Source organism: Calidris pugnax, unplaced genomic scaffold, assembly GCF_001431845.1.
Source record: "Calidris pugnax isolate Ruff unplaced genomic scaffold, ASM143184v1 scaffold103, whole genome shotgun sequence".
Classification (NCBI taxonomy): Eukaryota; Metazoa; Chordata; class Aves; order Charadriiformes; family Scolopacidae; genus Calidris; species Calidris pugnax.
Genome location: NW_015090990.1, coordinates 6,238,880 through 6,266,832, shown reverse-complemented (window position 1 = coordinate 6,266,832; position 27,953 = coordinate 6,238,880). Strand labels below are relative to the sequence as shown.

At 39.4% G+C, this 27,953-nt stretch overlaps 1 protein-coding gene across 3 annotated transcripts in view; it reads right to left on the bottom strand.

Annotated features, from left to right (window-relative positions):
• CSRNP3 (cysteine-serine-rich nuclear protein 3) overlaps nucleotides 1-27,953 on the bottom strand; it is a 110,175-nt gene that overhangs the window by 58,334 nt on the left and 23,888 nt on the right. For all 3 annotated transcript variants that reach the window (XM_014954263.1, XM_014954266.1, XM_014954264.1), the window contains exon 2: nucleotides 20,611-20,781. In XM_014954263.1, the coding sequence (XP_014809749.1) occupies nucleotides 20,611-20,758 (148 nt within the window). In that variant the 5' untranslated portion in view covers nucleotides 20,759-20,781. The remainder of the gene's footprint in view (nucleotides 1-20,610; nucleotides 20,782-27,953) is intronic.

Genomic DNA, 27,953 nt, shown 5'->3' with positions numbered 1-27,953 from the left:
AAACCCCTGTCTCATTTCAAACACTACATCTATTATCAAAAAAACTGCATCTTCACAGACAAAAGGGTAGAGGTATTATGAAAGTGCTTATTCTTTACATTATACACGCCTTCTTCAGTGGAATTACTTTTTAAACTGATCCCCAGTCCTGAAATTGACAACTCATGCATTTTTATAGCTTACATAATATGAAATACGAAACGCATACATTAATTTTGCTCTCCAAATACTGGGTTTTGCCACCCCTACTCATTTTTTTTTAGCTAATACTTGTATCTGACCAAGACTCGCAGAAAGGACCCCCACAACTTACAATACAAGCCCCTAGAACTATGAGTGAAATTCTGCAGCAGTTGTTCTCTGAGTTGGAACATGGGACACATGCGTTTTTATTCTGTATTTCTAACTTTGAGGGAGAAAAGTGCTATGAGGGAATTTATAGTCACATAAATTTTCCAAGTTCCCATATATTATGATTTCTGATTAAAAACTCTTGTAATGAACTACTGGAAAATGTATAAGAATTCTTCTTTACTACCTTACTCAACTACTCCTAAGAGAAGACACTAGTAGATAGGCTGACCTCAGCCAAAGGGTTCAGCCTTATTATGCTATGCATTAAAATGCAGGCACCATCACATAAAATTAAATGATGTCCTTTTAAAAATAAGACTATATTTGTTCCTGAAGTATCCTTTGTTCAGTTGTCCTGCAGTTTTACAGATCCTGGCATGGGAAAATTGTTACATTTGTGATAGCGGGGATCATCCCCTTCAGAAATGTACAGCCTTTGGTAAATCTCTGCATGTCTTACATCTCGCCTGTGCTAAGTAAGTACACAGCCTAGGACCAAGCCAGCACCACTGAGAAGGGTGCATTTACTTCATTTGAGCAGTAACTCTCACCAGGGTTTATCCCAACCAGCTAAAATATCTTAAAGCAGCCACTGGATCCAGATAATGTGATACAGCACGTAGAGCTAAGATAGATGACACAGGTTTCCACTACAGATTTAACAGTTGCTATATCTGGGCAGCTGTTCCAGCCCAATTAGATTAATGATTTATACTGTCTCTCCATCCCCCGCCATTTAAAAGAGTGGATGGAGATTTGAATATGTACATTTTTCATCCCCATCACCATTCAGACCTTGTAAACAGAGAGTCATTTCAAGAGTTCTAGATGAGTTTTGGTTTGGTTTTTGGTTTAGGGTTTGTTTATTGTTTTGGGGTTTGTTTTGGCTTTTTTACCCCCTTTGAGAAGAGCTGATCCACAGGGAGAAATGAAGTGGAAGTTGTTGTGACACTGAATGGGAAGGGGAGTGTAAAGGGGATGTCTACAAAACCTGAAAAAGATAAGTTACTGCCTAAGGTAGAAGGCACAGAAGTGACGAGGTGCTTGAACTGGCAGACTCTAGTCTGTCACAAAACAACTGCAGAATAAGCACATCTAAAGCTACTTTAAACTTACCTGATTAACACAAAAGCCTTTGCAAAAAACTTTTCATTGTAATTCTGTACAAATCCCACCTATCTGAGGTTAAATTATTAATTTTCCTACCTTGCTCTTGTTTTGGAGTTTGCTTATTCCTGTGAATTACCTACAGCAGTTAATCTCAATTTAAAAAGCACATAGAACAAAACTCCCCTTCACAAAAGGACGGGCAAGGAGAAAAAAAAAATCCAAAAAACCATAAAACTTCTATTAGTATGTTATTTATTTTATTCTATTGTCTCATGTATTAGATAGGTTATTTATGTTATTTACTAAATAAAGTCTGAGAAAGGAAACCCCATTCAACTGATCTCTTACGTAGCCCAGAAACCCAATTCCAATTACCAGAGGCAGAAGCGGGGAGGGGATGGGAACTCTTATCCTTCCTCTATGTCTCAGAATAACACAGCAAAAGCTTTGCTTCGCACTGCAGGTCTACAATAGACTAGACCTGCAGACCTACAATGTATGGTATCAGGCTCTGCAGACCCCTGTAGCACAGGGAGGTGACCCAAGGAACAGGGAAGAATAGATACAGGTCCCTGTTGGAAGAGGCAAAGGAAACCCTTCACAGCTCCCCTCATCTTTCCATTTGCCCCTGCATAACAAGTACAGGGCACTGGAAGTTGAGGGTGAAACAAACAAGAAGGCAGAAGAAATACAACCTGGGGGATTGCCTAAAGCAAATCAGGCCCCTCCTCACATCAAAATCAAAACCTCTACCCTCAAGAAAAAGAGGAGGGTAACTGTCATTGGTGACTCTCTTCTGAAGGGAACAGAGGGCCCCATATGTCGGCCAGATCCTTCCCACAGGGAAGTCTGCTGCTTCCCTGGGGCCCGCGTCAGAGATGTAACCAGAAGGCTGCCTATTCTGGTACAGCCCTCTGACTACTATCCCTTAGTAGTTATGTAGGTGGGAAGCAATAAGATCAATACCAGAAACTTAAAACAATCAAAAAGGACTTTAAGACGTTGGGGAAACTGGTTGAGAGATCAGGGGCACAGATAATTTTTTCGGCACTACCCTTAGCTGCAGGTAGGAATACTGAAAGAAATAAAAAGGCATGCATGATTAACAAGTGGCTCAGAAACTGGTGCCACCAACGAAACTTTGGGGTTTTTGATCTCAGGGAACTTTATATGGTACCAGGTCTGATAACAATGGACAGAGTACACCTGTCTCAGAGGGGGAGAAAGATACTGGCATATGAGTTGGGCTTGTCGAGAGGGCTTTAAACTAGGCTCGAAGGGGGAGGGGGTTAAACACAGGCCGAGCAGAAAAAAGCTTAAGGAGAGCCTTCAACCTGCCATCTCAGCTAGTAAGTCAGCCCCTTTAGGCACCCAACTGAAGTGCCTTTACACAAATGCATGCAGCATGGGGAGCAAGCAAGAAGAGTTGGAGATGTGTGCACGCTTCCAGGGCTACGACCTTATTGGCATCACCGAGACGTGGTGGGATGGCTCTTATGACTGGAGTGTTGGAATGGAGGGCAAGATTGGGGCAAATATTACCTAGTCAACTGAGGTTATGTTAGTCACTGGTTCCTTTACAGTTCCTTTAGAGCTCCTTTGAGCTCTAAAATAGTACTCTTCCCAAGAAAAGATTGAACAACATGACACAACGTGATAAATATGATAAAAGTACACAACGGAATGACAAGCCTTCGTTCTACTAAAAATTAGGCTTAGATTTCTTTAAAGTAAATGATTTAAAATCCTAATACATTTTGCTTTTTACATAAATTTTAAAGATTTTAATTAAAATGAATCTTAATATAAAATTATGTTACAGTTTGTTGACAGAACAGAACTTAGCGCATTGGGCTTGGTGATTAGCAGCTTTAGGCTCTGGAGGAATGATGTGAAGTATTCTATATGTTTGCACATCTATTAATTGCCAAACTTCTTTACAGATTTGTAATAACAAATAGTGAGTCCTGGCCAAGCCTCCTCTGATCCCTAAAACCCATTAAGTGTTAATGAAGTCACAGGGGGGTGGGAGGAGAAAAAAAGGAAAAAAAAAATTAAAGTCACCAGAACCCTGAAAAGAAAGTTACACATACAGAATTGTCATGTAGATACTAAGCCTCATTTTCAGGAGTTTTTCTTCAATAATGACCGCATGATTAAGTCCTATGTTGCAAGATTTATTTATATAACATAATTCAAACCCAGTTGAAGTTATTATACTGCGACACTAATATACTTCTGAAGATTTACCCAAATTTTTACATATATATCCCATCCGTCTAGAGAAGGGCACAAACTAACAGCGAGCTATTCAGGTTGCCTTAGTGTAAATAACTGTACTTGAAAATTCCCCCCAACCCCCTTCTCTGATGGAGCCACTAAAGGAATATTGGTCCATTACCTTTCTAAATCACATTTTTAATTGCACCCAGCAGTGGAACAACAGTTAGCACCAAGGATTATTTGGGAAGTCTTCCTGCAGCATTTACCAATCTAACTTAATGGAGCACCTCCTAAGTCAGCAGTACTGATTTCCGGGGTTGGGTTTTTTTTTTCATTATAGTTCCACCTTACTGCAGGCTAAGCACACAAGAAAGAAGAACATGCTTCGCATCACTTGAGTATAGCAAAAAAAAAAAAAAAAAAAAAAATCAATACTAAAAGTGTTATTCTTTCTTAAATGAACACAATGCAAAAATTCTAATGAATTCATCTTCACTTACGCACTACGATGAGGAAAGTTAGGCCAAGTGAGCCTTCATTAGGTGGTGTGCATCCTCCACTGTAGAAAATCATCAGATAATGAAAATCAGACACAACACAACATGAGACTTAAGTTACTGAAAGAGAATCAACTGCCAACTGCCTTCAGTAATGTTTGATAAGGATAATCCAAATAGGCAAAAAGCAATAACATAAAAAGTTCTGTTGAATGTCTTTATAGCCTGACTCAAGTCAAAACAAAAATAAAATCAGTAACTCTGTAGTGACGGACTATTGCCCTACATGTCCACGTCCACATGATGCTGTACATAAGCAGCATACTACTACATTTAGACCCACAGCCATTCATGAAAAGCCAGGTTTAAGGTCTGCATTCATATAATGGTTAACCCATAATCCAAACAGACCCTCCACGAAAAGAGTTAGCTGCACTCATGCTTTCTGATTTTTCCTTCATCAGTACATGTAGCATTTAAAAATAACATTCTAATAACAAACATCTAAAAGATAATTTATACACGTTTTCAAGTATCCGAGCAAAGCTTACAACAAATTATCAACACGTTATCCAAAAGAAGCTGCTATCATAATTTTCTTGCTATTTATCAAGCATTTTAAATTACTTTGTGATGTTATTAAAATATTATACTGATTACACACAGTTCTCTGAAAACATTCAGTACTTGAGACATGTTGGCTAGCTCTTTGTGGCTGAATAAATCATATCCATTACTTCCAGTCTTTGGAAAACATAAGTCACATCATGGTGTGACAAATGAAAATACAAGCTTTGAAAGTACCTCTTCAGATAACTTCGTGTTTTCTTTTCCAAAGTATTAGGCAACTTACACTTTTGCAAGCAAGTGAAGAAAGATGCAAATATGCATTAATTCATTAATTTACAAACACAGACAACAAGTTAGGAACATTTTTCTTGTATAAATCTAATTACATTTGAAGTTGCTGATGTATACTAACCCAATAGATTTTAGAACAAATTTTAAGCCTTTTTAAACAAAGTTGCAGCTGGAAATTGGAATTTTTAATTAATGTTGCTCAAAAATTGCTAATAAAATCTCTGCAGCGATGTAAAAATATAACATCATGTTTTGTACCATAAAATGATACAAAATTGAAATTGCACCTGTATGATTGTATAAATATATGTACGTGAATAACTGCTACCATACTACCGACCTTGTGATCTGAAAGAACGCCAGTTTGTCTCAGGAGATTTTTAGACCTCTGAAATCATGTTTTCAGTCTGTAGACATTTCCTTAATCTGTCCTTAAAAAAATGAAATTCATATCTCATAGAATCATAGAATTTCCCAGGCCGGAAGGGACCTCCAAGGGTCATCTAGTCCGACCTCCCTGCAGTCAGCAGGGACACCCCCAACTAGACCAGGTTGCCCAGGGCCTCGTCGAGCCTCTCCTTGAATATCTCCAGGGATGGGGCCTCAACCACCTCCCTGGGCAACCTGTTCCAGTGCTCCACTACCCTCACAGTAAAGAACCCCCTTCTAATCTCCAATCTAAATCTGTTCCCCTCCAGCTTGAAGCCATTTCCCCTCGTCCTGTCACTACAGGCCTTTCTAAACAGGTTCTCCCCAGCCTTCCTGTAGGCTCCCTTCAGGTACTGGAAGGCTGCTATTAGGTCACCCCGGAGCCTCCTCTTCTCCAGGCTGAACAACCCCAGTTCCTTCAGCCTGTCCTTGTAGCAGAGGTGCTCCATCCCCTTGATCATCCTTGTGGCCCTCCTCTGGACCCTCTCCATCAGGTCCATGTCCTTCTTGTATTGAGGGCTCCAGACCTGCACACAATACTCCAGGTGAGGTCTCACCAGAGCAGAGTAAAGTGGCAGAATCACCTCTCTGGACCTGCTGGCAACGCTTCTTTTGATGCAGCCCAGGATGCGATTGGCCTTCTGGGCTGCAGCTGCACACTGCCTGCTCATGTCCAGCTTCTCGTCCACCAGCACCCCCAAGTCCCTTTCCTCAGGGCTGCTTTCCAACACCTCACCCCCTAGTTTGTATTGGTGGCGAGGATTGTTCCGGCCCAGGTGCAGAACCTTGCACTTGCTCTTGTTGAACCTCATGAGGTTCACCTGGGCCCACCTCTCCAGCCTGTCCAGGTCCCTTTGGATGACATCCCGTCCCTCTAGTGTATCGACAACACCACACAGCTTGGTATCATCCGCAAACTTGCTGATGGTGCCTTTAATTTCCCTGTCTATATCATTGATAAAAATGTTAAACAGCACCGGTCCCAGCACGGACCCTTGAGGAACACCACTTGTGACTGGTCTCCATCTGGACTTTGAGCCATTGAGTACTACCCTCTGGATGCGACCATCTAGCCAGTTCCTTATCCACTGAACAGTCCACCCATCAAATCCGTACCCCTCCAATTTGGCAATCAGGATGTTGTGGGGGACCGTGTCAAAGGCCTTACAGAAATCCAGATAGATCACATCCATAGGTTGCCCCTTGTCTACTGACCAAGTCACTTTATCATAGAAGGCCACTAGGTTAGTCAGGCAGGACCTGCCCCTAGTAAAGCCATGTTGGGTGTCCTGGATTACCTCCCTGTCCTTCATGTGCCCAAGCATGGCATCTAGGAGGATTTGTTCCATGATCTTCCCAGGCACAGAGGTGAGACTGACAGGTCGGTAGTTCCCAGGGTCCTCCTTTCTACCCTTTTTAAAAATGGGTGTGATGTTCCCCTTCTTCCAGTCTGCAGGGACTTCACCTGACTGCCATGATTTTTCAAATATCATGGAAAGTGGTTTGGCAACTACATCAGCTAGTTCCTTCAGGACTCTGGGATGTATCTCATCAGGTCCCATGGACTTGTATATCTTCAGGCTCCTGAGTTGATCTCGTACCTTGTCTTCACTTACAGTGGGAGGGACCTTGTCACCCTGGTCTCCAACTTTTTTGTCATCAACACAAGAACTAGGAGGAAGGGGGTTACCAGTGAAGACCGAGGCAAAGAAGTCATTGAGAACTTCTGCCTTCTCCTCATCTGTTGATACAAGTTCCCCACTGTTGCACATCAGGGGGGGTACATTTTCTTTAACCTTCCTTTTCTGGTTAACGTACCTGTAGAAGCCTTTCTTATTTTTCTTTACGTCCCTTGCCAAGTTCAGTTCTAGCTGTGCCTTGGCCTTCCTGACCTCATTCCTACACATCTTGGCAGCATCCCTATACTCTTCCCAGGATGCCTGTCCCTTCTTCCATTTCCTGTGTAGCCCCATCTTGCCCCTTAGTTTGACCAGCAGGTCTTGGCTCAACCATGGTGGTCTCTTGCCCTCCTTGCCCATTTTCCTACATGTGGGGATTGAGATCTTTTGTGCTCTATAGAGAGCATCCTTAAAAATCTGCCAGCTTTGTTCCGCTCCCTTGTCCCTGAGGGCTGTTTCCCATGGGGTCCTATTTACTAACTCCTTGAAAAGCTGGAAGTTTGCTTTCTTGAAGTTTAGAGTCCTAACTGTGCTTCTGGTGAGCTTCAAACTCCTTAGGACAGTGAACTGCACTAGGGCATGATCACTGCAGCCTAGGCTACCTTCAATTTTGATATCCCTGATGATTTCACTTGCATTTGTGATCAACAGATCCAACAATGCATTTCCTCGAGTAGGGCTGTTAATTTCTTGTCGCAGGAAGTTGTCATCTAGGCACTCTAAGAGCTTCCTGGATTGTCTGCAGCCAGCTGTGTTGCTTTTCCAGCAGATGTCGGGGTGGTTAAAGTCCCCCAGCAGGATGAGAGCCGTGATCGTGATGCCTCCTCAAGCTGGAGTAAGAAGGCATCATTGACAGGCTCCACCTGGTCAGGCGGCCTGTAGTAGACTCCTACCACAAGGCTCCCTTTGTTGTCCCAATCCCTAATTCCTACCCATAAACTTTCAACCTGGTCATGGCTGCTCTTTAGCAACAACTCTTCACATTCTAGCCACTTCTTTACATAGAGGGCAACACCTCCACCCCTTCTTCCACTCCTGTCCCTTCTGAACAGCTTGTACCCATTGATGGCCACACTCCAGTCATAGGAGTCATCCCACCAAGTTTCCGTAATTGCTACTATGTCATAGCTTTCCTGTAGCAGGATAGCAGGATAGCTTCCAGTTCCAGCAGGATAGCTTCCAGTTCCGGATCTCATTACTGTTAAAATGATACCGACAAACTTAGAATTTCTATCAGAGTATTAGTGATGCCTTATGCACACTCACAGGATAAAAAGAAAATTTAGTGTGTTTGCAATAAAACCAATTACTGAATTAGGCGGGAAAAAAAGTCTGAACTGCATGCGAGTCATGTATGAGTAAGCCACAGAAGTCATTTTACCAAAATATTTAGTTATTGCAAACAATTATTGACTAACTTATAAAATACTTTATATTTCAGAAAAGCAGACCGACTTTTTAGTATAAGTGATGATACAACCTTTGAGAACACAGCCAGTATGCACATTTGGTTTCTGGTACACATGAGCTACTTCTGCTTTGACACAACAGGGAGTCTGAAAACCTCCCTCTATTTCACTGAACAGAACAAAATTCAGTAACAGCAAGGACAATTAAACATTAATCCTGCTTACCAAGCCAGGTGACAGACTTGCCATCTGTTGAAGTCCTTAAAGCAAGGTTTGGTATCTTCCTAAAAGACATTTTTGGATATAGTTTTTGAACAAAACCCCACATTTGATCCATACTGCATACTTGGGGATGTGGCTGCAGTAAAGGGAGAAGTGACTGGCGGCACAAGCCAGTGACAGTTCTGGTTTTGCCATTACACATTTGTGGCACTTTCCATCCTGGCCCTAACACTTGTGATTCCACTTTAAAATAAAGTCAGGATCTTATCTTGGTTCACTATTTCAACTTAACTTGCATTGGATCAGAAAGGAATATTCATTTCAACACTTTTTCATTTAAAATCTGGTTTCTACAGTTTGACTGATCATTTTTTCACCTTCCTCTGTGGCACTGAAGATTGAGCACAGCTGGAGACAGGCTCATGGCCAGAAGCAGGAGCAAGACACTTCAAATGTGCCTGGGAGGTATTTTGTGCTCACGGTTAGTTCATAACAATGCAATTAGGAAAAAGCTTTGGTACAGACTCCAGTTAGACCTCTGGCAATTTTCATATCCTCCTTCAGCAGAGGCCATCACTCTCTGGGCGTACAACTCCTACATGCTGTCTTTGATATTATCTTAAGCATCAGTGGTGCAACGCTTGCCATTGCTGTTTAAGGCATGCTAAGATATTTTAGGATCAAAATAATTTGGGAAAACCAACTTTTTGATCATGATACAGAAAGTTTAGGTGATAATTAAAGTCTGCATCATAAAGGCAAACTGGATCATTTTCCAAAAACATTCACTACTGGCTGTTTCACACAAGTAATTAATATTTCTTGCCAATACTACTACTGCTGTTTGCATCTACCACAGTGTAGGCAGGTGAACACAGTGCATAGAACTCAAGCTTCCTGGAGCAAAAGAGAAGGTGACAAACAAAAAAAGTTTTATTTTTTGAGATATGCAAGGAAATTAGTTGATAGCTAACCTAGTAACACACGGCTGAAGCGATGGAGCGTAGCATGCCACGCAGATATATCAAACTGAGCAGGCTGTATGAACTTCAGAGCCATAAACAGGGCTACAAAAGATGCGTGGGCAGAGAAGTGGGAAATATAGGAGAAATCAGGAGGTGGCTCAGCATCAGCTTCAGGATGTATATGATCTTGTACACGTGAACAGGAAGGATGTAAATACGGGCAATTATGGATCTGTATAGTCCCACCTCAGCCTCTAGTAATCCCACCAAATGTCATGATAGATTCTGGTGGCTATGAGAGAGGGTTCAGTAATTTGCAGGTGATCAATACAGTAATAAGGGAAAATATGTTTGGTCCCAAACAACTCTATGTTTTAGCTTTTCTTTGTCCTTACTTTCTGTAAATATTCCTTCACACTACAAAGTGCAATGAAGAATTCAAGGTAGAACATGATTTTTATCAAAATACCAACAAAGCCACCCAAATAAAAAGAAGCAAATATAAATTCTTTCTCTGAGAATCTATTTTAACAATTTATTTTTTTTAAATCCAGGCCTGGCTCATCTGCAAACCAAAGTTCTAGACAAATCATAGCATTTATTACTTCATTACGCACATGCTCTAGCCCAACACTTACTCTTCTATGTTAATCTCATTGTGAGAAATGTATCTTTAAAATGCCAACTGAAGCTTTATTTCAAATGTCACACATTGTCCTCTCTTCTGGCTACTCTTTTCTCTAACAGCATCTGCAGTATATTCTCAATTTTTGAGAAAATTCTCACTTCCTTAAAGGCAACAACAAGCTCAATTTACTAAAGCCAGAAGCGTTTTTTATGCTTACTCGAAATCCAATAGTTTGAATAAGTTTATTCATACAGTAGACTACTGACTTGTAATGTTAGTCAACTAGGCTCATTCTTGTGAATTTATCTTTCTGCTGCAAGCCATTATAGACCATACACGGAGTGTTATATAAATAATACATTATTATTATGCACACTATAATTAATTAAATTGTGTTACCTTCTTCCTAAGAACATACAATTAGACAGCAAGGGTGACACTTTCTGCTAATTTTAAATAGTAGTGTAACAATGAAATGGTATCTCTGCTCCAAGATTTTTGCATCCGTTCCACACTAATCACTCAAAACTAAGAATACTACTGGAATAAAACAATGTGTAACAGATGAAAAACAGTAGTTGAAATCAACAGGTGTCCTTCATTTTAAAAAACAAAAAAAAAAAATCACAGAAATTTTATCACTTTTTGGTAAAATGTAGGTCATGTACGGTTTCCATAGTAACCACTGCTGAACTATAGCTCTACAAATGACCACTGCCTATGGCTCCCTTCTTTGCTAGCAGGTGATGTACAAATACTGCCATGCCTCAGTTAAAATAAGGAAGAGCTAAATAAGTGCTTGGAGCTGCCATTAGTTTACTTCCAAACATAACTCCTGCTTTAACATTTCCAAAAGCATTCCCTGATATTCTTGTGTAGCTAAACTACTCAGCTAACAAGTTGGAAACACACAAAACCTAATTTTCAGTATTAAAAATCTACTTTTTTGTCTGCATCACAAGCCTGGAGTCTCCAAAACGGAGACAATCAACTTTACAAGAAGTTGCAAATAAGAGAAATATTTATATTTATACAGAGCAACCCACTAAACATTGGTAATACAGAAGTTCAGAAAGCAGTCACAGTTAAGTTGTGATAAGCAAACAGTGAGTTCTGTGATAGTGTATTCAGTTTATTCACTGCAAGTGGGAGTTAATGGCTTGGCACATTATTATTTTGCACACAAGTCCACGGTGAAACCCAGTCATGTAACAAGGCCAGAGCCACAGATAATAACAGTTAAAGCCTCACTTGGGAGGAAGTGGTATAGTCTTCAGTCAGTCTGATGGTGAAAACCCTTTCTCATCACTACTACTCTGGGGCACACACAGTTGATGATGAATTCATTAAAATAAAAAAAAAAAGACTCCACATTACAAAAAGACTCTTAATAGGCTTTGATAGTGAACTGGGAAATAACAGGACAAGTCAATGTCCTTGACAATTGCTAACTGGTTATCCCATTTAGAACAGTCATTTCAGTATTACGTGAGTTCAGAGTAAACCAGCTACTTATCTTTTTTTTTTATTTTATTTTTATTTTCAGGTATTAACTCTGAAATATAAGCTTTGAGGTCTGGATGCTACCCACATACCTTAATGCTATTAGTGCTGCAAATACATTGCAGTTGGGTAGCATCAGTATTCACATACACAAAACACCAAAAACATCTCATCCAACATAATGATCCTATGATTCTGTGCCATTTAGTGAAAAGAAGAATGATAATCAATAGAGTTGAATAGCATCAATGAAGAATCATCTTCCCTCACTTGCTTTAAGCTCTTGTAAGCTTAAAACTACCGGTAGATGAACACAAGACACCACAGCAAGACTGCTGGGAAGCCAAACAGACAAGTTGTTTGTCAAACAATCCATGTAACTATTTACTTCACGGAATTGACGAATTCCAAAGAAATAATAGTTTGTATATATTCTCCTTACTGGAGCTGAAAATGTCACTACTGCATTTTGGGGGTGGGTGGGGAGGGGTGCGTGTGTGTGATATCTATCAATACCTACTTTGTTTCTTTATATTCCTATAAGTACTGGGATCTTCAACACACTTTGTGCTTGGTGCACACCACTGGATTGCCATGAGCACAAGGACATCTCAGTGAATGGCAAGACTATATATGTGGCAGGTGAAGCTGGTCTACAGAGCAAGAAGAAAGCAATGAGCCAGTATAGCATCCAGAAGGCAGAATACTTGTCTTTTTCCCTAATGTTTCAATCAAAGTTCTTTTTTATTTTTGCTCACAGGTCAGTAATTTCCGTGAACCCATTCCTCCCTACAGTTCTATGTTCATTCCATATGCTTGCTGTCTTCTAAGATTGTAAAGAAAGTGAGGAAGTCTGTCCATATTTTCTATATGCAGATTCAGACCTTCATCTCAAGCAGGTCCAAGTCTAGGCCCAACAGGGCCAAAAAGTCCCAGTATACCACAATGACATAATAAAAATCAGAATATAAAACTCTTGATCACTGAAGTCTGATAATATTGCAAACACAGATAAGAAGAGAGAGTTGTATCTTTCTTGCAAGCACTAGAGAACAGAGTTTCATCTAAGCTCCTAAACCCGTCTGCTTGTTAATTCTCCTTTGGAAGCACAAAACAACAAATAAACAAACCCAAACCAAAACAAACAAAATCCACACAGAAAGTTGTTCCCAGCTCACTGCTAAAGACGTAACATCTCTTACAGCACAGTCACGCAAACAGCAGCTTTGGAAGGCGTATCAAACAACAGAGAAAAAACCTTGAGCAGATGCAAGCCACTGGATTGAAGGAACCTCTAAAAGAAGGTCTACTATGAATAGAAACTGTGCCTCTAAGTCATTGTCCTTTTGGTATCAACTGCCCTCAGTCATGCCTACTGCTAAATCAATTGCTTGTGTGAGCAAATAGCAGCAGAGCAGCATTCAACAAGGAGAAAAGACCACCCAATGGCTCATGTATTGAGGGTGGTACACACTGAAATTAATTATAAAGCTTACAATAATGGACAATAAGACAATATAGCCTGTTAAAAGCGCTAATTCTAACTTGGCTTCAAATTTCAAAACATCTTTAAAGACATCTTTAAAGACTGGTAGTAAAAGCTATAAACCACTATAAAATCCAAAATATATACTAAACGTATGAAACAAACATGGCACTATATAAGACAGGATGTTGTAAAAGTCTTTCTGAAGGTCCATCTGCTTTGTAATAGCACATAAAGCAAATTCAAAGGAAGCTGCCAAAGGGCCAGTGGGACTTTCACTGGGAATAAAAGCTGGACAGAGCAGTCTTGAGAAAGCAACTACGAAGACAATTTTTCAGACAAAAATGAACCTATTAGAATTTATAAACTGGTAACACAAAAATCCATTTTTCCCTCCTTTGTGATTTGATTCATCAATGATTTTGCTACAGAAGCTAATGTAATAGTATCATGCCACCCACAGCTTTCACTGGCATCCAAATGTTGTCATAAAGCTTCTTCATGTCTGAAGAGCAGGACAGCTACTGTTAGTAGCAAAGACATCTAAGGTTTTTACCTTTAGAAACACATCTAAAAATTCTGGTATTTTTTGCCAAAGACTATGGAGCAAGTCTTCACTAAAATAAAGCTAATCTACATCCCAACCCTACAGTTTCTCTGGAAAAGGATGTTGGGTAAGACTAGTTCAAAAATCCAAGCTAGAAGTTCGCTGAAAAGAACTTCTGAAAGGATTTTAAAGACTGTGGGCTTAAGTACATTACTCTTTATCAAGAAAGCCATAGTCATCATGATTTTGTGTTTCTAAAATTGCACCCATGTGTCACAGGTGAGAAAAAAAAAAGAAACTTCACATTCTAGGTCTATAAATTAAGACTGTAAAGTTATTTAAATTATTTTCATATTGTAAGATCATCTAGAGACATCAACTGCTATAAAAGGTCTAGAACTAGTGGCTAAGACTCAAGCTGGTATACTATTCCAATTGTGAATCTAATTTGTATTCTGCTTCACAAATCAAGGACAAAATCCAACCATCATGTTTAATTTTTAGCAAATCTCACAACAGCTGATCAGCAAATATCATTTCATACATCATGTTAACATCATACTGAACTAGGTATTCCAGATGTGCCTGCAAAAGATGGTTCCAGATCTGCTGACAGAACATACTGCTGAATACAGACCAGGATTTATACGTATATTCTTAGTGCAAAGTGCTTTTCTCTAACTAATAAATGCAGAAATGATCCGGAAGTGCTACAGAATTCCAATCAACATTTCCCAGCAATTGTCTAATGTGTTTTTGATGTGCGTGGAACATATTTCAATGTAGTGAAAAAGGATGAGTCACTTTCACTGACTAAGAATTTGCAAACTGCTGGAGCATTAAATTCCTTTGATCTTGATAAGCTGGCTCATTCTCATTCTGTTCATTAGCCTTCCCTCTTTTCCCAGTTATGAGCCAGCCAATCTGTAGCCCTTTCTGCAAACTGACATATTTACCAAGTAAAATCTGTTACCACTGCTTTCTTGCTCTTACTGAAAAACACCCTCTTGCTCGTCAAGCTCTTCTTGTCTCACGGAACCTCCTTCTCTCTTTTCTTTCATATATGACACAGTCAGCAAGCCATCTTCCCACCAGCTCTTTATTAGCTCCTCTCTGTATTTCCCCAGTAACCACTAATTGTTTACCTGAGCATTCTGACCCCTCTCTCTGTTTTCTTAAAATTCAGCAAGTCACGGTCTTGTTCCTCTTTTTTTTTTTTTCCTGGCTCCCACCTGATGAAATTCCATTATTAGTTCCCAAGCACCATTTTGCTCATGGCTTGCAAAAATTGCCAAAGAACCTCAGAAAACAACCTGTTGTGTTGCTCTGAGCCGCGTCTTGATAAGTACATTTCTTTAAGGGTTAACATGGGAATGTAAGTATCTATCTAATTTGAAAAATAAGAAGGTATAAATTGTAAATAGAAATTATCATTAATAAAAATGATAATTTTTATTATCATTTATACTGGAAGTTATTTGGCAACTGTAATAGGGCTATTTTCTTATCTGTTCTATCTGAAAAATTAGTATATGTGTAGCCTGCCACAAACAGGTATCCACATTCAAGCAGCAATTCAATTACAATACTGATTATCAAAAAGCACCTTGATGTTTTCACTCTACTCCTTTGATGGAAAAATACTCTACAGTTCAAAAAAATTCTTTTAGCACTTTATTCTTTACCAATCAAAAATCACCGTTGCCATAGAAACTGTAAAAACTGAAGTCAATCATGACATAACAGGATAATGGAAAATGTCTGCTGGCTCAGGTTTTCATGCTGGAAATGCTTCAGTGATTTTGACTGCGGAGTCAAGCAGTTCCCCATATCTAACAAATAATCTTATAACAACTGTTTTTAATAATCCAGTCAGAATCTGGAAAGTAATAGTATTTATTACTCCTGCTCTATACATTGGCTACATTAACAACAGACAGACCCTTCCCAGAACATTCAGTACAAGACTCCGCTTAAGGGGACTGAATTTCTTTGATTATCTGTCTGAGATACCCTGGAGGGACTTCTGATCAGGGTTCTCAGCATTCCTAAGATCCCATTTTTAGCATTTTAAATCGAGGCAAATCACTTTAAAAATCTATATTGCCATTAGTTTCTCTCTCTTACATATGCTGTTCAGGAAAAGAATTATAATCTGCAGACCTCTGCCCCAACCCAAGGTGGTCCAAGCTCTACGCCAAACATAATTTCAGGTTCTTTCCCTCTGACATAAAACTCAGTAAAATAAAACTCTACTCTTGACTAACAAAGGCCACAAGAGCCTTTCAGTCTCCCATCTCACAGAGGCAAAGCACAGACCAACTCCACACATCAGAGTTCTTCCTGCCTTTTTACCGGACCCACTTGACACTTCAGAATTATTAACTCACAGGACAGGACTACTGCAACCATTTGCAAAGGCCATCCCACTGAAAATAAAATAGTCATAACACACAAGAACATTGTTGTGATGGCATCACTGCAGGTGAGCAAACTGAGTGGCTTAACCACGAATAATATGAAAAGCAGCAATGTGAATATAAGTAATCAGATCTTTAAAAAAAAAATAATTCAGAAACCTTGAATTGAGTTTCATGGAGAAATTTAAGTGACATTTTTGGTTTTCAGCTAGTTTCCTGAGGACATATTTTTCATTCTGTAGCGTTAATTTATTCTTTCAAACAAATAAGTGCACGTATTTTGAATAGAGATCAAACAGGTACTAACGTTCCCTATGCTTCCCTAGAATTTTTCTTAAATATAAAACGTTGCTTTATAATGCTTGCATCTAACAGTCTCCAGACCTGTTGAACAACTTCACTGAGAGCCGCTCCTCCACCCCTTGCTTAAGAACTGTATTCAGTGGCAAGAGTGAGCCTGGTTGGTCTGTAACATCCTTAAGCAACCCACAGAAGGTTAACTGACATAAATTAGAGAAACTTTCCAGTTGTACCTGAGATAAAGTTTGGGCCAGCACAAATTCACCTGTCAACTTCCCCAGTCATGAGTACAGAAAAAAATTCCAATTTAAAACAAAGTGAAATGCTAAGTCCAGTAAAATGATTAGCAAACAATCCATGACTGAAAGAGTAAACTCTCTTCAAAAACCAAAGAAACAAGCACAAATCACCTCCCCTTAACAAAAACAGCATAAATTAATGTTTCCTGCCTATATCGTGCAGGCTTCTAACTGGAAGACAAGTGCCTGATGCACACAAATCCCCAACCCTTAGGGGGACAGATACATTTCTTCAGTTATCATGACTGGGAACCCAGTCAGGAACATGTATAAAACCCTGTAGCTTCTCACTCCTGTCTTCTGTTCTGTGGCATTCTCTCACAAGCTTTACATTTAAAATAACATTCAAAATTTCTGTATGCCATTGCTACATTTGCTGCACTTTGTGCACATATGTATGTATACAAACACATATATATGCTTTTTCAAATTACATATATATACATATATATAGTTATGTTTTTTTCAAGCTTTAAACATATGCACACGTGTATACATGCCCACAGTCCTTTATCTCTATTTATTGAAAAAGGCGCACTCATTCCCATGGATGCCACTGAAGAAATGAAAGCAATATAATGCTTCTGTAATCATTTAACTAATTTGGATATGCCCAACATTTATTTTTGAATAAAACATGCTATATATATAACGATCAATGTAAATTGTTGAGTATTAATTATTACCAACAGTCTTAATGTACATGCAGCTTATAAAATACTGTTATAATATTACATTCCACTATCACAAAGAATTACTGTGTACTGACAGGGATTACTGGAGCTCATGGCATAATAGAGGATTTTTTAGATTGCTGTTGTGTGTCTCAGCAGCCCTTTGGAGAAGCCAATGAATCTGCACATGTATTGATAAAGAAGAGTGAGAAGAATTTATATGAATCTTTTTAGATTTTTCTGAACAGCAGAGTAGCTGTAGGCACACAGTAGGAGCCCAGACTTCAGGGAACCTGTGTATGGAATAAACACAGTACTGCATAAAGAGGTCTGAGAAGGAAAGAATTTGACGCTGATCTCAGATGACGCCAAAGTAAACATCTTACATATTCTAAAAGCCTGCTGTTATGCGTATAACACATGCTAGTGAGGACAGAGTTGTCTGCAACAGAAAGGCACGCTTTCATGTTTTGCCCTGTATTCAAACATGATGCAATCCAATCCTATATCTGGCTTACACAAATAATCTTCATTTGCAAATACTCTAATATTCTTACAGATTTTCATTTTACATCTAGAGTTTTTGGGCTGTTAATAAATTTTTGTTTGGGTTTTGCAGAAGTGGACTGCAAATAGACTGTTAAGAGAAAATAACAATAACAGACAACAGGAATCTGAAAGCCACTACTACCAGTAACTCACTGAAATGCAAAATATGCAATTCCAGATCCTCTGAAAAACCTGTAGTAAGTAGTAATCTATTGCAGTAAACATCCCAATAAACCCATTCTCCCCAGAAAAATATAAAAGCTACTTCCAAAAAACAACAATACAGATGTAAGTAAAATTCTGAAAATAAAACTTATATAGGAATTGCAAATTTCCTTTGAGGTAACAAACAGGAAAATAGCAACAAGTTCCTCAGTTAATTTACATGATAATACTTTTACATTTCTTGGGCTACAGGTCTGATTCTTCACCACCCTATATAACTATGGCTTCTATTTTGATGCCACTAAATTATATGAGGTTCAACTATGGAGAGCCAAGCTCCTTAAATTCAATCTTGTTGTTCATTTCTGCTTTACAAAACCACTGAAAATTGTTTATTTACTTTGTGATTTATTAAGTCTGCTGTCAAGCAGTCAGGGATTTTTTGGGTTTTCGTTCCCACAAAAATCTTACAAAGTACTTACCTAGACAGCTGCATTATAAAAATACTGCCATTGCCTACAGACACATGAGTAAACAGGTTGTGGCTTTGTCAAGAATGAAACAATGAAAGTGAAAAACCCAAATAAAAAGGCCAAACCAAAAAAAATCAAAAATGGAAATCAAATGAAAGCTAAGCAAAATAAATGTATCTGCATCATGTCCTGAAGCCTATTCAGTAGACAAAAGCACTGGCAGACTGCCAAGTGGAAGAAATTCCAGGCTGAAAATCCCATTGCTAAATTTGGAGAGTTCAAGAGCCAACAGCAAGAGCCTCAAACACAATCAAAGCAGGGTAATGAGCTGGGGAGAGGGAGAGGACAGCTCACATCTACCTGTGTCTCAAATCATCACAGTTTTTGTTCTTCCCACTAGAACTCTAAATTCAGCAAGAAGCCTACAAAAAAATCTAGGCTTTTCAAAACTACTCAGTACTAGCTGCCATTTTCACTCACAGAGGTGAAGCAGCAGGTCTTTAGTCCAACCTCCTGCTCAACGTGAGGTCAGCTAGGATATCAGACCAGGCTGCTTACAGCTTTAGCCAGTTAGGTCTGGTCAGGTCCCTCAGTCCCTCCTCACAGGGTGAATGCTCCAGCCCCCTCATTGTCTTGGTGACCTTCTGCTGAACTTGCTCCACTTTACCAATGTCTTTCTTGCATTGAGGGGGCCAAACCTGGACAACAATATTCTAGGTACAGGCTAATGAGTGCTGGGGTGCTGAGCTGAGGGGGACAGTCACTTCCCTCACTCTGCTTCTGTTCATGCAGCCCAGGAGGCTGTTGCCCTTCTTGGCTGCCAGGACACACTGCTCACCCACGTTCCCCTTGCTGCCAGTCTGCCAAGACCCCCAGTGCCTTTTCTCTGCAGAGCTGTTCCCCAGCGGGTCAGTCCCAGCCTGCATCATTGCAAGGGGCTCTTCCTTCCCAGGTACACAACTCTGCACTTGTGTTTGCCAAATTTTATGTGTCTTCTGTCAGCCTGTCCCTCCAGCCTGTCTACTTCCTCTGAGTAGCAGCTTTTCCCTTAAGGGCATCAACTATTCCCCACAATGTGATTCTCTTCAAACTTGACGCAAGTCACTCTATCACCTCCTTCAGGTGATCGATAAAGATGTTAAGCAAGACAGGTTTCAGGACAGACTCCTGTGGTGCCCTCCCAGGTAGAGTACAACCTCTTCACCACCACCCTCAGCTGAACATCCAAGTGCAGAGTGTGCTTTTGAAAAGTCCACTCAAAGAGAACTGGTACAGAAACGTCCTTTACCCAGTGGAGCTCTTCCTTTTCAGATAAGGAACTACACTAACCCAGGCTTCTAAGGGCTGTGTGCTTGCATTGGCTCAGGTGGCAGGATGAATGATCAGAGAGAGCAGCTATTCTGCCGCAGATGGTGCAGGCTACTCTCAACTCTAGACACACAGGTCCAAGCAGAAGCAATGTCTTTCAAGCTTTGTTACTGTCTATTTTTCTTCTTTCCCCAAATCATCACCCAAAATGGAAGATGGTCTCCTATATACTCAAAACATTTCACACATCTATATATAAATGATATAGTATTAAAGTGGAGTTTCCTCTGAAACTCACTCTGGCATATAAATTTTTACATGAACAACTACTAGAGGAAATAGCTCTTTTTCAAAAAAGAAGTACTTCCTCACGGTGTCAACATTTAAGTGTAATAAAACAGAAAAAATACTTCAAAATAAAAGCACTGTATTTCTTCCAAGTAAGATTAACCTTTCTTAACACGTATAAAAAACAAGTATTGTGCCTTACACACCACTTTAGTACTTACGAGTAAAATGATTAGAAGTGGATGGATGGACATTACTTCCGCTGTCAGCACTTTCACTGCTAGAAATGTCATCATCCGATTCCCACACACAGGAACACGGTGAGGTGCCATCAACTTCTTCAAACTTCCTCTTTAAAATCCCGCTCATCACTGCAATGCTGTCACATGCACCTGTAACGGGGATAGAAGCAATGAGGCACCGAAACACCTGCCTGCTGTCCAGGTCTTCGAAGTCATTCGTCACGAAGGAGTTCATTTATCAATCAGATACTACTACCTGTAGCTAAATGGCTCCCTTACCAAGAGTTTTAAACATCACCAGGAAGGAGTCAAAAATACTTATCAGTATATTTATCATCTCACTGACTTTCTTACAGGCAGTCTTTTCTTCTTAAGACAGAAGGCAAATGCTACTTGTGTTCTACCACTGCAGACAAAATTCTATAGCCAATCTCATGCATAAAAATAATATAACTATTTCAGTTACACAGTAAGTTTGGGACAAGTATGAAGTATATATAATCCAATATAATTCAATGGAAATGCACCTTTCTACAACAAAATCTTACTTGGCATTAAGCAACATTACATGACAAAAATCACTTTTCACTAAGAAATATAGTTCAGAAAGAAAATGTTCTCCCTTTTGATTTATTTTAAAGGTCTGATTTATGTAATACTCTACTACCAAAATGCCCACATTCTCAATTAGATTTGAGAGCATGAGATATTTGGCATCTTTTCAGGACAGGTCCTGCAAACACAGTTCTGGCTCATTTTGTCATTTTAATTTACGCAGAAGTTTCTTGCAGAGCTTTTGTGAAATCCAGATAGTCTACCTGTGTGCCCAATATTTTTATTTCCATTCACACAAGTAAAGTACCAAGAGACTGGATCCATCCTTATGAACTTGGCTTCCTAATAACACTGTCAAACAAAGCCAGAGTCATGCTGAACACTCTTTATTGTTTCCCTTTCATATTTAACAGCTGATCTTCTTATCTCCTTTTATGGACTATCAAGCCAAAGAAGATCAAAATATTTTTAAAGCAATTCCTATATCATTTTAATGCATCCGATAGGCTGAAACAATTTTTTCTTTATCTTTAATTAAAAAAGATCTTAAAGTTTACTGTCACCATCGTTACCGATTACATCCTACTGCAGACTGAAAACTAATTCTAAGATCTTAATTTAAAAGTTACAGATAATATCTACTCTCTGACTACACTAATCAGTGGAATGTTGCTGTAAATAGCTGGGGAAAAAGGGCTGCTGTTTGATGCTTTCAAGTGTATAGTATCAAAAATTCTCATTCTTCTGAATGCCACTTGCCTTCAGCTTGTTAAGCTGCCAATTCATTTCATAACAAAGCTGATTTCCTCTAGTAAGTTTCACTCTACCTTTATAGATGTATCTAATTTAGAGAAAAGACTTCAGTATAGATCACAACATAATGCTATGAACAGCTGCCACATAAAATGATCTTCAGCACCAAACTTGTTTGTATGCAGAGCACACTAAAAATTAAATAATGAATATATTAGATTTTAATACTGTCAGTCACACAGATAACTTTAAATGCATATGCCTGTCATGATGTTCTCAGCTTGTTTTACTATTTATGAAAAAAACATTTTCCTGAAAGGGATTTCTTCTGGCTAAAGACACAACTTAAGCAGAACACGCTTAGATCTCAACCTTTGCCCTTTTGTCCAAAAATGATTTACTATAAGCTGCAAAGAAAGCATTGTATTTTTATTCTGAGGACAAGGAGCATTTAGCATCACTTTGTAATAACCTTTGCAAAAAACGTGAGAGAACACAACAAAGCACACACACACACTTAAACCCCACAATAGTAGAGAAGGGGTAGAACCCTCCCAAAAAAGCAGGTTCAGAAACAACTCTGACCTGTCCCCCATGTTCTTGCTGAATCTCTTTGCCAGCCACTTTTTCCACTGCCTCCTGCAGTGCTTACAGCACTGAAATTGTGAAATCACCATTATTTCCATGGCAACAGGCTGCAATATCAAAACCACAGGATTATAGCTTGACTGCAGAAGAGGGTAAAGAAGCAGCTGGAGTGCGAGAAAGAAAATGCTTACACTCAAACATCTCAGTGAAGAGAGCGATAGATGGGCTGACAAAGAGTTTATCATACAAGTGAGACCTAGGTCAAATTCATGTCCAAGCCCATTGAAATTGTGGCTACGGGAGTTGTAATGTTCCAGGTACAAAGAACCTCCGTCTTAACTGCACCGCAAGGCAAACCTAATAGCTGCAATCATCACTAGTGTGCAGACTGTCAGAGAGCAAGAACTAATTTCATAACCCGAGATGATTTCCAGACAAAAGCTCTTTTGTCAGATGTTGTCTTCTGTAAGTATATCAAACAGCGACTGGATGACTAACATGCATCTTTAGCATCAGTAAAGTCGTTGCAGATAGTGAGTCTCAATAGCCAGAACTGTTTACAGCTAGAAGCAGAAACAAATATTTTTCACACCAAAGGGTTTTTAATTTGTTTACACTTAGCATAGCCTAGACTTGCACCAAGTGTCATGACCTGGTAGTAGCAAAGCCATTTCATTAAGAAGATTTATATAATGAACCATAACAAATGCTTCCCAGAATCCTTGGAAGTGGCAAACAGGTTAGCTGTACACCCAGCTTGCCGATCAAGGAAAGACAGGAGGTATGGGAATACTGCAGAACCTGAGTATCACCACAACACACAAAGACGACATAGCTATCTATTATATATATTTAGTATCACTGTTGCCCAAATTTTATTCTGAATCTTTTCGAGGAACACTATCAAGAAGGTTGTTTGATCAAGTAGTTGCGATAAAATTCAGGCATTGCCACTTGCCTAAGATCCATTGATTTTAGTCTCTCTGCTATCAAGTCTCACCAGGAAAATGCTACAAAGGGGAAAGGAGACACTTCCACTACTCAAGAGCCGGGCAGAGATAGATTAAAGAGTATCCAAAACTGTTTGTACAGACTACGTACCAGCAGGAGATCCCTTTAGATTAACATCTGCATAAACAGCTGCTGCTCCATAAGCCAATACTCTTCAGAAAGAGGCACATCTGCACATCAGCACATGAGGTATGTTCTGATACATTTAACCTAGGTCTTGTTTACATAGGTGTCCTATACTACCTGAGTGAGATCCACAGCTCCAGGAAGCAGGAGATGATAAGCGTACACACAATCTGTTTATGAAAACATTATTTTTCATTCTCTGTTGATGATGTGATATATCCCAGCGGAAGACAGAGACCAACAAGAATAAGCAGCAGTCAAACTTCTAACAATGAGGCCACGGAGTTTGTGATACCTCTAAAGGTTCCTTAAGTCCAGAATCAGGGAACCAGGACAGAGAACTCAAATTGAACTGTCATTCTTTTTCCTGCACCATAGCTACAAACTGAATCAGTAATTTCAGAATTAATAATTACTAATTTAATGATCAGTAATTACTAATTAAATTAAGGGGAATCAAACTGAAGCAACAGCAATTCACAAAGAAATTAGAATCCTGAAGCTTTAGGGGTCAAGGCACCAAAGACATACACAAGCTACATTTTCAATACATGAATGGAAAGTAAAGCTATAAATAAACCCCACATCTGATATCAGGAATCATAAGGGTAATACAATTACAGAGTGGTACAATTTTGCTAACACAAAAGCCACTTATGACATGTAAGACAGTACATCATATAGGATGGGAATAACCTCAAACACTCAGAAGTGCTATAGCAATATATATAATCTGCAGAAAAATGAGCAAATGTGTGAATCCAGTGCATAAAAGTCCATGACTGACTATAGGAACCAAACAACATCACATAACTAAGAAAAACAGATGCACAGTGTGGTAAGTCAATATTCTTGGACTTTTAGTCAGACACCAGTGAGATTCAGGCTCCAGATGCAATGACTGAAAAACAGCTACCCAATACAGTTAGAGAGCGAAATGCCAGTTTAGGTGAAAAAGGGAGAAAGTTGGCTTGAAAAGTTCAGACCTTTCAGCATAATTCTTAAATAGCTGTCTAGTAGCTAAGATTGATTTGGAGCAGCACCCTGCAGATTCACACAACTGAGTAACCAGCGGGCACTGGAGGCTTTCCGGTTTGTTGATGTATTCTTCACAACAAAGTCGTCACACAATGTTGTGATACATCATTCTCTGCCATGCTCCTCACCATGCTAACGTGGCAATAATCCACAGCAAAGCAAAACAAAATTGACATGGAGGGAACAGTATTAAAGCAAGGAAAAGCAGTCATGCACACTGCTGTGAGGTCAAACTCCAATTGCCTGACATAGTTAAGGATTCTTCAAAGAAATGGCAACCTGCCCCAGCAGAAACATATGACAGATGTGGGCTGGGAGAAGGATATATCTTTCTTAAACACACACACCCCACTTCCATTTTTTCTCCTTTCTTTCCTAGTTTTCCTTCACCCTGAAGAAACTGCTTCCACAAAGAGATCATTTAACCAGTTCTCCAGCTGCAGGTACGCTGACTGGCGAAGCAAGTCCTCCTCAAAGCTCCATGGCAACAGGCTCTGCCTTGCTAGGATGCCAGATAATTGGCAGGCACCACACATTTTAAAAGTTCAGATGCAACATGTTATTACTAGAAGACAAAAATCCCATGTAAATGTGGGGAATGTATTTATAGCAGTCACAATACCACCTAGAATCTACAAAGTAAAATAACGTAAAAGCCTGGCTGTGTTGATTTTTCTCTTGTACCTGAAAAGGCTGGAAATTTTAGAAAACCATGGTAACAATCGCCTTGCAACAGTCCTTTAGAAAGCATGCATCTCCAAATCCCAGCGAAAAGGCCCAAAAGAGCAGTGTTAGAATTACTGAGTGGAGGGGAGGGGTGACAGTCCTGTGACATGACTTGTGCTCCCAACAGAAGCTTCTTTTCCATAACATACACTGACAAACTTGCTCTACAAAACCTAAGTTGCCACATCCTCAGTGTTTCATTGACACCCATGGACAGAAAAAAGTAAAAAAAGAAAAAAAAAAAATCCACAAAACAAAAACGCCAGGACCACACTGGATAGGCACTACAGAGAGGGGTAAAAGCACCTCAGCAATTGCTTTGAAATGTGCTAAAAGATATTAATAAAAGAGACAACAAGCTGCAATATGGAAATATGGAATCAACAACATCTTTGTGCAGTGACAAAGACAAATCCAAAGACATTTTCATCCTCGTCAAAATCTTGAAATAAATGACTGTTCTGCACAATTCGGCATTACAGTATATAGCTGATACATGGGAAATTGAACAGGTATAGAACATACATGTTAAGACATAAACATCAAGTACGTACCATATGCAGTAAACATAACAAAGATATGAAATAATAAAATAGGACCCTGCCTCAGATTATATATCCTCATGATTTAGAGCAAAGCCTCTCCACAGGAATCAGTTACTGACTAAAGCTCAGGAAAAACAAGATAAAAAGTCTAAGAACACATTGGCATTTGGCGGGGGGGGGGAATCCAATTAATTTCTTCCTTCATTCATATATGAAACCTTATTTTGTACTAATTCATTCTTAACAGCTGATCATATATTGTGATAAAATCTATCTGGATAAAAATTCTTATAAATTCTTTCTTATAAAAAACAAAAGGGCAGGCATCAAACAAAGACTTGACCTATGAGTCACACCACATTTTGTCTTGTCTCAAATGTACCAGCTGAAATTACGGAAAAATTCAGACAAAGTCTGTAGTAGCAAATATCTGTTGCTTCTGAACAAAAAAACCACTTCTATGCAAATGACTGCAAACTGAACAGGAGGATGCAGAAAACAGATGTTACACATAAAACATTACTGCAAAGTACTCATCACAAACAACTCCCACCTACTGGCCAGTCAGCATGTACTATAACATGCTAGGGAGACTTGGCAAATAATTTCACCGTTAAATCATGAATATTGATGCTCACAAGCAGAGATGTTTGGATTATTTGTTGTGATTAATATTCTTTTTGAATTCAGGTTTTATTCTTAGCTTGCAAACAAAGATGGATTTTTTAAAGACATTTTTCTTACCTGCTGAATAAATGTCAGCAGCAGAGATGGTCATGAACTAATCAAGGTGTTTGCTTGGTTCCACATATTGCACTTAATTATTTTGTTCTTTGTGTAACTGACAGTTTTAAATGGGGGGGAAGGGTGGGAATAGTCAAAACCAAAAGCATCTACAATGACAACATCACTCACAAAGAATATAATTTGCTTATGAAAATGACTATTCATGTAAAGGATTGCATTAATGCAGACAAAAATCCATTTGCATGAATGCTTGCAAACAGTGAACAACAGAGGTACATGAACATGAATCAAACAGCTGTTCAGAATTCAAATTAATGTTTGCAATACATGTTTTGCTGTATTTGGCAGCTCTAATCACAAGTACCAGTTGCCAGAGGTAGGCTCTGATAGTTTCACTACTACAATCTGTAAAAATTAAAAACACATACCAAGATAATTCCTTTTACGTGACTGCTCTGTACAGGCACAGAGAATACCATTAGTATAATCTTACATCATAAATTTGTGCTTACAGCAGTGGTCAAGTTACACAGACATAAACAAGGAAAAGTCTTTCTCTGCCTGTTTCCCTCAGTGTAGCTAAAACCATAGCACTACTTAAATCCTGCAGGATAAGGCTGCGCAATTCAACCTGGGGAATCTGTTCTGGCACCGCAAGCCAAATCCTGCCAAGTCTGCTCTTTGCAGGGTTTCTATACCATCACTTTACAGCACTCCTGATTTCACACTTGAGTACTAATCCACTTATCTTCTAGACTGCCTACACATTGTTGTACACGCCAACGAGCTCCGCTGGCAGCGAATCCAGAATGCAGAAAGGATGTTGGCATATGCTCACCTTCTGTCTCCACACGCAGCAGAGATGCCGTGGTGGTGGATCTGGTTCTGGCTTAGCCCTCCAGAAGCATCTCCCAAGGTCCTACATGCACCAAGCATGTAAATATTCCCCTCTCCATCATCCAAATATAAAACTTCTGCATACAGCACCAGTGAAACAGCCTTCTGACGCCCAAGTTCAATTCCTAGCTACATCAACCGATGTCAACAGTTAAATGAAACACTCCTGTAATTCAGCCAACAGAAGAAAATTCTAGACTAGTTCTTCTAAGTCTTCTCTTGGCACGCTCCCCAGAGAGAAAAACGAGATCAGTAAGAGGCAGTGATAACTCAACCATGCATCCAGGAGCTTAGCATTCAGATCTCCAATGATGAAGGCACAACCTGGAAGAAGGG